Source organism: Poeciliopsis prolifica, unplaced genomic scaffold (genome assembly GCF_027474105.1).
Source record: "Poeciliopsis prolifica strain line A6 unplaced genomic scaffold, Auburn_PproV2 SCAFFOLD068, whole genome shotgun sequence".
Taxonomy (NCBI): Eukaryota; Metazoa; Chordata; class Actinopteri; order Cyprinodontiformes; family Poeciliidae; genus Poeciliopsis; species Poeciliopsis prolifica.
In genome coordinates, this window is record NW_026562443.1 from 2,175,738 (window position 1) to 2,188,182 (window position 12,445).

The 12,445-nt window shown below is 40.7% G+C and overlaps 1 protein-coding gene across 1 annotated transcript in view; it reads left to right on the forward strand.

The window, feature by feature from the left end:
• Positions 1-11,110, forward strand: part of LOC129351595 (zinc finger matrin-type protein 4-like) — a gene marked incomplete at its 3' end in the record, with an annotated part of 56,308 nt that extends 45,198 nt beyond the window's left edge. The window contains exons 4-5 of the mRNA XM_055020517.1: positions 3,053-3,209; positions 10,889-11,110. Coding sequence (XP_054876492.1) covers positions 3,053-3,209; positions 10,889-11,110 — 379 coding nt within the window. The remainder of the gene's footprint in view (positions 1-3,052; positions 3,210-10,888) is intronic.
• Positions 11,111-12,445: the final 1,335 nt, after the last annotated feature.

Sequence of the window (12,445 nt, forward strand, 5' to 3'; positions counted from 1 at the left end):
GGCGCACACATGTGAGTGATTGACAGCACTAAGACCCACCTGGCTCTGATTGGTTGTTCTTAATTAGCACTGGGAGAAGGCACTCTTTATCTGTCTGTTATTACACTATCATGGCATAGTGACAGTTTCAACAGACCAAATAAGTTTTTGTAACAATTATGTTCGGCAGCTTTAAGTCTGGTAGCGTTGGAGTTTCTTGGCATTTCTGTTCTGTGGGATAAAAAAAACCAAACAAAATTCTAAATTTGAGCGTGTGTTTGGTTTTCTTTATTGAATCACCTAAATAACAGCTTATTTATCCAGCTCATCTATCAGCTGGATGTTTGCTCTCTTGAGTTCAGAACCTCCCACACAATGAATCTACAGTAGATTCCTCTGAGGGGAAGCTTTTGTGTTTGAACCAAACACTTCTCTTCTATCACATAAAACTGCTCCACTATGAAGTGTCAGCTACCTTTCTTGTACGAAAAAAGGACGTTTTTTTCACCTGCCTCTCTAAGTGAGGGCATCATTAGCTAAATCGTTAATTAGCGTAATTACCCTCCAACTTGAGTGTGATGAGAAATAGATGCTTTCACGTCGCAGAAAATTAAACGTTGATCTACGGGTCACGTGACCTTCAGCTGCTATTCCTCACGGTGTGGAAAGCAGAGACTTTGTCTGTAAACAGGTTAACCAACTGGTAAAGGAGAGCTTTCATAGGAGCAGAGGAGTAAAATGATCCACGTCTCAGTCCATGTTTTGTTTTGTTTTGGAAGCAAACGCAACCCAGTTACCGTTACAAATGATTCAATGATTCTCTCCACATTTACATGGCTGTTGGCCCGATTGTTTTTTCGTGTGTGCGTGTTTTGTCTCTGCGGCTTCTAAAAGGCTCCGGTTACTCGGGCACTAACATACTGCAAGAAGAAACTCTCCTCGTTCTCGAACACAGTTTTAGTCACCGCTGTTGTTCCAACACATCCATCAACATCAAGTCTCTTGAGGATAACGTTCTCTAACGACGGTTGTTGGGTTGCTGTTATTTCTTGTAAATATGCAAATAGTAGCAGAGGGAAAAAACAAGTAAAAAAAAGAAATAAAAAAATTATGTTTTGAAGACTTTATGGAAATTTCAGGGAATGGAAGTAACCACTCCAAGCTGTGGCTTCCTGTTTTAATGTCGATTTAATCGGTGAAGCTTCGTGTGCCAGACGAGACACGAGAGACGTTTCTCCATCCACGCATAAAGAAATGTAATTTTAAAAAACAGCAAGGGAGGAACATGACAAGTAATCATTGTGATAAAAAAAAAAGAGTCTAACACAAAAATATGTAATTGTGCTTTTCTCTGAGAAATGACAGTGGTTTCCTTGTTGGTGTAGAAGGAACTTTAGCTCTGTATTTTGAAATCTCTGCTTATTTTTTGCGTGCTGTTACTTCACAATAATGTTTATGGGGATGCATTGATCCACATTGTTTACTTGGATACAGATACCTGATTAGTATCAGGCATTACCAATCCAATTCAGAAAAACGGTCCTGATTTTGTTTTTAAAGGTTCTTTTTTTTAAAACACAGACATAATTGTACTAAAATATCAATGCATTTGATTAGTTTGCACCAGCACAGCAGACTTAAATACATCAATAGTTTCACAAACTTGGTCAAGCAGATGAAAACAACACAACTGTAATCTAATCAATTAGGAGTAAAACAGCTGATGTGAAAGAAATGATAAAGAAACTGAAACTGAAAGATACGACAGGTTGACCACATTGGCTGAACATGTAGAAATAAATTACAAAAAATCCTTTCAAATGGTTCAGAAAATGCGATTAGGAACTCAAAATAAAGTTTACACTTTATTTTGTGTAAACTTTACTGCTACTGCTATTAATTAAAGCGAGACAAGTGTAACGTTGTCTCGCTTTAATTAATATTAAAGCGAGACAAATCATAGCATTAGAGTGAATAGATGGGCCCCTTGGGTTTAGCTTCTGATACCTGATCCTACAATTGAGAAAAATATATATCAGGACCATTCCAGATATTAATATGGGATCGGCGCATCTCTGCTGAACAGAAAATATAATCGTTTTTGAGTCTTCTCACAAAACTGACAGAAAATATCAGATAAAACAGTAAATTTCTCCCCCCTGAACAGCCTGGTGAGTGATGACCACTCCCTTCATTTTCGCTTTTTGTGTCTCTGAAGAACAGAGGGGAAAAAGTTCCACCGTATCGACTAATGCCGAGAACACAAGAGTCCTTCTGCTGGCCGGGGGAAGTGATGGAGTACTGCTGAAAGTAATTGAGTACTGCTGAAATCCCCGATTGGATCCTGCGAGAGAAGAGAGAAAAGACTGAAGTGTTTAACGGCTCGGCGGAGTCGGTGCCAGCTGGCAGCATTTGCATTCTGGCTCTTTTCCAGCATTCTTAATGAAAATGTGAAACAAAAACACAAAGCAAAACAAAAAAGGGTCTCTATTCACATTTGCTTTTTTAATTAATTTGAATACTGTGTAAATTGACAGGAAGTGTGGATGGATGCGTGAACAGTGACTGTAATGATGACAGATGCAAGTGTTAACAATTAATTATAAAACGCTTAATGAATACATTTTACAAAATGAATACATCTATAGTTCCCTGTATTAATTCTAGCTGCATGCATGTGGAGTGTATTTTTTCCGACTGGTCAATGATAAAAAAGTTTGAACAAAATGTTGGAGAAATTAAGTGGTCAAGATACAATAATGTTGTGATTTGTTATGACCTTTATTTTTCTTTCTGCTGTACTTTATGACCTATAAGGATTTTCCTATTGCATATAAAACCGAATAACATTTTCCAGAAGATATCAAACCCACAATAATTAATGAGTGATGAAGCAAAGCAGATTGCACTCATTGCCTGTCCTCTCCTGTAAAGACAGTCTCCGTCTAATTATGGGTGGGAAATGGGCTCCATGGCAACGTCTACCTCACAAAACTGGTACCTGGTTTTGTTTGACGTTTGGGTTTGTGCCTCGACCATCAGATCATTTTGGTGCCTTTGTTTTCCTTTGCAGGGCAGCGATGAGAGCGACGTGGACAAGAACAAGTGCTGCACGTTGTGCAACATGTCCTTCACCTCAGCAGTGGTGGCACAGTCTCACTACCAGGGTAAAATCCACGCTAAGAGGCTCAAACTGCTGCTGGGAGAACAGCCTGCCATCACAACCAAAGGTACATAATATTGTGAAAATGCTCTGAGTATAAATAACGGAGTTTGAGAATAATGTGGATGCTCAGCAGTCAGTAATTCACTCTGATTTGATCTGGAAGATCCACCAACATAAAATGCTGCAGCAAAAGGACTTGAACCCAGTGGAACCGAGGAACTGTCTGCTGTCGGGTTATGGAGAACGTCTCTCATGTGCTTCACTTGTTTGCTGCTCATCCAAGCTCTTGATTTTCCTCTGTTCAGCGCCAGACTCTGTTTTAACACCCTGGTTCACACCTAACTCCTTTCCAAGTCCCAGTTTTTCTTCTGTGTTTTATAATTGAAAAAAACAACAACATTTGCTTAAATTTGTCATCAGTACCTGTCTGCGTACGCGCTCCATCTTTTCATCACTAAACATGATGCGCACAGCTGCAACCCCAAAATGCAAAACACCCACAAACTGTGACAATTACAGGCCAAATTATCGCTGGTGCTGTTGGAACGTTCTCATGTTGTCAGGCTATTAGTTCACCACTTTATTTCTGAAATGATGGGGAAACATTCATTACTGCCTAACATCTGGCTGAGGATCTGCTTTTCTCAAATCACTGTGAATTTAATCACACGCTGACCGGCTCGGGGTTTGCTTATGCTTAAATGTGTTTTTACTGTTGTTATTTTCTTAGTTTGTTTTCATTGTTTTGTTTTTGTACTTTTTTTTTGTAAACCCACATTCTTCAACTTGCCCGTCGCTTGCTGCTGCAGCCCCACTGAGGAGAACAAAGGTTGTAGGGATATTCAGTTCTTACTCAGGCTGACTGAAGGCTGGCATGATTGTGAACCACTAACAGCTGCTCACCTTTAATCTTCTTACAAATCGGCAGCTGTGGAAATAATGAGCAAAGGTCACGGGGTGTGAGAGCTTTAACACGAAGCCACAAACTGCAAACATTTTACTGTCAAATTGGTGTGAAACTCAGTCACTGAGCACACACACACACACACACCCACACACACACACACACACACTCTGCACATACACGCATGGCATGCGTGTATGTGCAGAGTTTGGCCGTGAGCTTTGTTTGTTTACGAGCGCATCCTGGCTCTCTGCTTGACCGGGTCATTTATATGCACTCCGCAGCTCCGTGTTTTTACTTTTGCTCTGGGCGCAGCTGAGGCGCTGTGCGGACCGATAAGGCGGCGGGCTTGATGGTGTTGTTTATCTGAGCTATGCATTGTTCAAACCGTCCTAAATGTATTTATTACTTGTGGTAAGACCCAATCTACTTAATGGAGCGCCAAAGTCTTGGTCAGAAAGGAGGAGCTGAATATTTTCCTCTTATTGCACAACCATTGTAGCATTTTCACTCCAAAGTGAAGCACAAGACAAAAAAAACAACACAAAAAAACGCACAAAAACGCTGCATCGTCAGACCAGCAGAGGCTACAGAATGCTTGTTTTTTGTCTTTTAAGAAAAGAAAGCACATTGAAAAATTCATTCCTAAATGAAACCATGCAGAAATCCCTAGCTGGTGTTTCTTGGTCACCTCTGCAGCATGGCTCGATGTGCTGCGTTTACAGCCTGCCGTTCGTTCACCTGTGGGCTCCGTTCACTTTTATCCCGGGGCTCTGCATCGATCTCTCTGCTTCTCTTTAAATCTACTAGGCAGCTTGAAATATTTATGCTCTCAGGCAGTGATTGAACCAGAAGTGGATGCAGAAAAATGGGGTTTGCTGTTTGTTCTCGCTGCAGAGTTTGTGTTGAACTAATTTATTCGGTACTTTAGGGCCAAACTGTCCCTTATTTTGCATTTTCCTATGCATATTGAGGGGATTGAGAAAACTGGAATGAAACCATAGTTTGAAACTTTTGATTTATTCTTTCAAGCTGGTCTTTCTTTGCCGTGAGAGAAGTGTCTAACCGTGGCGTCCTGCACAGCTAAAATAATAAAAACCTGACATTATGCTTGTAAATCTTTCACAGTTCCAAGCTGAAAGAGAAGCATATGGAGTTTTGTTAGTATAAGCAGATGCAGTGACACAAACACCATGATAGTTCTTCTCAAGCTGATGTTTGCTTCAGGAGTTACTGTTAAGTTATTAGCATGATAAAACCACATCTGATTGTCAGTCTTATCAATCAATCAATAGTTTGTATAGCACATTTCAGTGACAAGGCAGTTCAAAGTGCTTAAAAGTGCATTAAAAACACAAACATACCAGGTGATGTGGTGGCGCATTGACACAGCCAGAGTCCTCGTTGCAGCCGTTGCAGGTTCAATTCCCGGTTTGATCTTTTTCGCATGTCTTCTCTTTCGCTCTCATTGTCTGATCACTCTGAAATAAAGGCCACTAGAGCCAACAGAACCTTTACAAAAAAAACATACAAAGGCACAAAAGATGCCACACAGTAAACCAGGAAACATTACATTTTGCTAAGTGCATCGAAATGCTGGTTAGTGTTTCATTTCTCTTAATTTTATTACTCATCAGACAACGCTAGGATACACGAGTGTCAAAGAAACTGAGCACATTTAAAGGGGGCAGTGTTATCTAAAATCTATCTTTTTTTTTTTAGTTTAGTCATGTTGTGATATTTCTTCATCAGAAACAGAATTTACTGCCTTGATTCTTTAATGCTTGTTTGAGAAATCCTTTAAGCTCCCGAGTGGACGTAGCTCCGCCTTCCAGACACAGCTCCTCCTCTCAGGATATATCTGTTAGAAAGCGAGTGAGGATAATGTGCTGCCTGTGGATACATCAACCTGAATGCATAGCCAAGATATTTCAGATTTGCTCTACTGAAAAAAACCAGACAGGCCAGTATTCTGTGAACCATATGCAGAGGTCTGCTGTAACGCATATTTTTAGAAAGCAAAAAAAAGCCAGATTTAGTAACAGAGATGTTGTAGAGCAGCGGTTCTCCAATCCAGGCCTCAAACGAAGGTGTCCTGCAACTTTTAGATGCGTCTCCGCTTCAACACACGAGTCAAATAATGAGGTCACCAGCAGGACTCTGGAGAACTTGACTACAGACTGAGAATGTAATTAAATCATTTGATTCAGGTTTGCAGGGACACATCATAAAGTCGAGGCCCCGGTTTGATGACCTGCTGCAGAGCCTAAGGCGAACAGCAACGTTGAGTTTCCCTGTTGTCACTGATGAAATACGCCAGAAACACACTAGGACTCTCTCATTTTAGCATTTCAAATGTTCAGATATGCAGCACATTGTTGTATTTCCTCAAGTTAGATGCTCGGAATGCTGCGTGATGATGCAGTGCTCTGACAGCACACTGTGCTCTTTGCTCTCCCTGCCATGTGTCAGTGACAGACACAGTCATTAAGGATGCCATCTGTGGTCAATGGTTCAGAACAGGAGAAGCTCCAGCTCAGCCCAAAAAAAAGCGGGGAGGGTTGGTTCAGCCATCAATTGAGCTGACACCCTGCTACCAGGGTCTCTCCCCACTAACAAGCAAATATGAGAAATGAGGGGAAAACTTTTACGTTTGCAAATGTTTTTCACTTTTTCTCGCCGGGCTTTTTTACTGCCTTGAATGTGACGCCTGCAGTGCCCACTCTCACCTTAAGTACAAAGTTTAACATCTAATTATTTTTACTCCATTACAAAGCCATATGCACAGTTAACTTTCACCATCAGAAACAAAATGCTTTGAGGTTTTATCATTAAAATGTTAAATGTGTTGTTCTTTGCTAATGGGAACTAAAACAAGCGCAGCCTCCTGGACAGAGCTGACTTTATTCTCTAAAACTGTTAATCAAAGCTCCGCTGTCTGTCGTTCAGGCACCCAGACACATCCTGGTGGATAAATCCAACACACCTGGAGCTCTGGGATATTGATTACTACAGAAGCAATGTCAGCAGGAAGTCCTGTTTATCTGGTCGTTTGGATCCAACTCTTCCTGCCTGCTGGCACCAAAAACACAATCCCACATATAATGGACACGACCAATACAATACAACACAGGAGGTTTAGTTCTAGCTGGTAATACTTTGACGGGTTGTGAATAAGACTGTCATAACACTGTCATAAACAGGACATGACCACCTGTCATGAACACAAGTAAGTCTTCGTGAATATTTATGACCGTTGTCATAAAGTGTCATTCAGTAAATCATGACACTTTTAGTACAAAGTTGACATTCAAATTGTCTTCGTTATGACAATTTGACATTAACCAAAAATTTATAATCTGACATAAATTTGTTCTAAAGGTATTACTGATTAAACTTTAGCTTTAATAACATAAAGTTACATCATTTTCAAAATGTAATCGTCCCCGGTTTGTCATATAAAAAACCTTTTATATCAGTGAATGTTGCTGATGGAAAGGCTGATATCCAAAATTACAGTTTACAGCTAATACCGATACCGATACCATGCCAATAACATCGTGCATCCCCAGATGGAAAGATGAATGGATGTAAAATTATAAAGAGCCATGTTAGGCTGTGTTCCTGTGGGTTGCCCCTCCATGTGGTAGATTAGTAAACTGCAGCTTCTCCTTGCTGATGTTTAAACATGTATTTTAAATTGGTGAAGGTCTTCTCATTTAGAGTGTTGGACGCAGCTGGTGCAGTGTCGAGCAAAAACCCTCTGCACTCTGAATGGAGCTGAACCCTCCCTGAAAGCTACACACTATAAGCTCAAATAAACTTTTGGAAAACACTTTCACAGAACACACCTCTTTGGTAGCAGACTTTGGTGTATTCGTCATCATCCTGTAAAGCAAAGATGCTGGATTGAGGTTGCATTGTGAAAACATGTGAAATATGAATAATCCTTACAGCTGCTTACAGGAGTATTGAGACAGAAAGCACCACAAGTGATGAAAAGATGACTGTTATATTCCACTTTAATGTTAGAAAACAGAACGCCTAAATTTGCAGGTTTTGTGCCGTTATTTTCAACACCGTTAGGCCAATATCACATTTCTTTGCTTCACCTTAACTATTAAATATGAGTAATGATGTAGTAGTGCCAGTAGAGACCTACAAGACCATCAGTCAATGGCTCTTTAAGACGGATGGGTGGGTGTGTCGGAGCCAGCGCTGGAAAAAGGTCTAACGGGCATATCAGTTATTTGAAAAACTAACCTCTAATGTAATTGTTATTATTCTGGGTTTGGTCATATGAAAGCCCCTCAGTGTGCAACCAGGTGCAGGAGACGCAGACAGGACGATTCAGTTCAATGCATCAGCTTCTAAAGATATAGGAGGACATTCTGAGAAAACTGTGGACTTTAAGTTTGAACAAGCACACCTGACGGCTCCTCACTGCGTGGAGAAAGGGTGTGAGCACTGCGTGCATAAACATGATTGACACTGCTAAGCCATTCCTCCTGGCTCTGACTTGTCATTTCTGATCGGGACTGGTGTGTTTCTGCAAATTGCAGTAAGATCGCTAGAGGAATACATTTTTTTATTTACTTATTTTTAACAGATTACCTGTCTCATTTTATACTCATTCTCCAAAAATGAGCCCTCATAGAGGAATAATGTCAATGCTGGTGCAGGCAAACCTGTTTGACATGAACAACTTCCAAATCATCCATTTTGAGTGACATTCAGGCCAAGTCACAAAAATTTGGAGGTGAACATCCAGGCGCTGCAACAGGAAGTGAGGTCAAGGCACAAAGGTCCTATTAGTGCGCACGCCCTCACACCCAGTTTAAAGCTTCAACTGTAAATCTACCTTAAAATAGCTTTAGCTAAAGCCTGGCTGTCTGCCAGAATTATAATGCATTTCCCCCAGAGTATTAAATATAATACACCCTGTAGTTACAGAATTGTCTCAAGACTGCAGAATTCATGATTAATAACTTTCTGTACGCCTGCAAATCAAATCACGGCAATTACCAACAACGGCCTTGCAAAATACGTGCATTGTTTCACATCCACTGAACTGAAATTAGTTGATGATGATGATGTACAGCATCATTCAAATTCTGCTTACAAACGAGACGCTATAAATATGAGACATAATGCATGCTTAAGCATCACGCTGTTGACTGCAATAACTGTTTATGTTCTGTGATGGATTCGGTAAATATTTCCCTCCCTGTGAGTTCAGAACAGCGTCTGTATTGTTTTCATCCGTCATCCCGGGCTGCCAGATAACTGCCAGCATGTTGCTGTTGCTGATCCGTTCAAAGACTGTTGATTCCATCATACCTGATCTAAATCGCCGTGCTTTCTGAACGAGGCATTGAAGCTGCTCACTGAACCGCCTGCAAGGTCTAGATGTGGTCTGACGTTGCATTAGTTAGTTGAAGAGGTCGTCCTGCAACCACCGAGTCTCAGATGAGAGCTGTGCAGAACCGAGCGCCCGCCGCTGTGCGGGGAAGCTTCAGCCAGATGCTGACAGCAAAGGTTCCTCACAGTCTGCCCCCCGTGGCTGTTTTTTCCACCGGATTTGCCATTTCGAAATGTTGACTGGTGTAATGGTACGTAATGGGACAGCACTAAATGTTGACTTAGGGTGATCTGAGTGCTGGAGTGTTAAAACTGATTAAGCTGATAGTGGCGTTTTGTTTCGGGAGCCCTGGGCGGTGTTTGGGGTTAACGGCGTCATCCATGCGTGAAAGCACAAACGGCCCCGCCTTGAGAAGAACGGGCTATTTCCTCCGTTTGCCAAGGAGAATTTAGCTTCTCCTCTTCAGGCATTTAATGAAGATAACAGCTTGTTATTCTGAGGGCTCCAATCACAGGGCCGCGGCCGCTGGTTCAGCTTTGCAGATCAGAGCTCGTTAAATCCTTTGCCTTGTTCCCTTTCTGCTTGCTAAGACAAACTTGTGTTTTCACCCCTGATGGCTGGTCGTATCCTTTTATTTTTAGAGAACTCGGCAGCATTAAGTTGCTGTAAGGGAGCTTGTAGTTTAGCTTCTTATTTGGTGTGTTGCTGTTTTGGTAGATATTTTGTGGGATCCACAAATCCAGATCTGCAGGAGCACAGAGGACACAAACCACTTTGCGTCCCAGGAAGCAATGTGTGAATGGTTCGTGGATGTCTAAGTTTAAACTGGTATGTGGTGTAAACCAGATAATGATTTTTGTTTTTTATATTATTTTATCCATCAGGATGGATAAAACCAGTAGAATGGGCCGGTTTGTAGTAAGAAGTAAGGTCTGTCTGTCTGTCATAAATGCATGACTGTGTTTAATATTGTTCTCTGTTTTTGGCCATAAAGTAGAGGTTTTTCTGAAAATTATTATTTTAGTGAAATCACAATTGTAAAAGTATGAAAGACATTCAAACTGAATTCAATTTTGTTGTTGACATTTTTTCAACTCCTATGATTGTTTTTTTTTTTTTTTTTTGTTTACATTTTACATCTAAGCTTTCTTATATCACAAACATCACAGAAATGACACAATTATATAACTTCGTCTCATATTATGCTTCATTTACCAAGGGATACATGGCGGATGAAGCTAATCTTGGGTTTTTCTGGCTGTCTGACTAATTTGGCTAAGAATTATCTGATCGCCTCGTAGAGGATTGGAATGACCGAATGGTCACATGATCATTACATAAAAGTAATTCAGCTTGACACTGATGCATCGATAAATAAGATTCACCTGTAGCTTCACTAGGTAAAGCGCTTCTTTAAACTTGCTGACCAAATTGCAGACTCATGATCACGTTTGTTTTGTCCCGGTTTTTCTATCAGAGGCATCCCACAGTGATGTAAAGAGCTCCCCAGAAACGTCTCCCATGATGTCACCGCGACAGCGCCGCGACTCAGATCGATACTGCCAGCTGTGCAACGCCTGGTTCAACAACCCCGGCATGGCTCAGCAGCATTACGACGGGAAGAAGCACAAGAAGAACGCCACCAGAGCCGATCTGCTGGAGCAGCTGGGCCAGACCCTGGACATGGGGGAAATGAAAGGTACTCTCCACATACTTAAGAACGGTTCAGTCGGACACAAGAGAAACTTCAATTTAAAATCCATGAGCCAACAGAAATGCTGCCAAACAAATCTACATATCTGTGTATGAAAGAAAAAAAGTATATTTCTTTGTCCATCTTTTCCTTTCAGTGCACATATGTAGCTTTTAGTATTGCAAGTCACCACATATAAAAGTGCTCCTCCATGAGGAATAACTCCTGGACCAGCTCTACACCCTCAGCAGGGTGCATGGCGGGTGCATGGCAGTTCACCCAACCAGTCTACAATCTGGAGATAAAAGAAGGAAATCTGTTATTTTGGACCAGGACATTTCGTTCAAATCCCATGTTGAACTGAGATTGTTGCTTATTATCGGAGTTTCAACGCCGTCCAGGTCGAGTGACAGAGTGACCAGGTTCTTTTTTCACAGGTTCTGCTTCAAAGATGACAACTTCTGTCCCGTCAGAATTTAAACGAATAAAGTTTAGTGTCATTCGGGTTTTATATCTTCAGGATAAATCAATTTATGGATGGATATGGTGGAGAACCATTAGCATAACAGTGGAAATTCATCCCATGTTGTCTGATGGTTTTTCTATTGGAGATATAAGTAAAGGATTGGTCCAATCATAGAGTCATGTGGTACTTAAAAAGTCACCCTCGAGTGTGAAGAAGATTTATTATTTATATGAACAAACTGGAATCTGTCTCACATATTATCAATGTAACCCATTGTTTTCAGGACATCGTCTTCCCAAAGAAAAGCAATGTTATTACCATCGCACACTGAGGTTATTACATTTTCAAATGATTTTTTTTTTATGCTTTGCCCATAATCTCATAAATAGAAAAAAACTGCGTAGGCTTCATCACACAAAAGAAAAAAAAATCCATAGTCATTCCATTCGTAGGTTTTACCTTCTCAACCCTTATTACATTTTTGGTTGGTGCAATGGTTGTAAACCAGGAGTAAAACAATAAACCTGTAGTTTATTGTTTTAAACCAGGAGTAAAACAATAAACCTGTAGTTTATTGTTTTAAACCAGGAGTAAAACAATAAACCTGTAGTTTATTGTTTTACATCTTGACTCTGCTGTTGAGCAGAAAATCTTCAGCCACTCTGGAGTTCTGCAGTTTCTAAAAATACAGCAACGCCTCTTCTTTTCTTAAAACGGTTGAAACAAAATTACATCTGAGAACCTGTAACTGTTTCAAATCTCACTGATTGCTCCAAATCTACAGATGCACGTAGTTTTACGTTTGTGCCGGCTATTTTCCACCTGTCTGTTTTCCATTTCGCTGTTAAGGAAGGCCCTTCATAAATATTAATGAT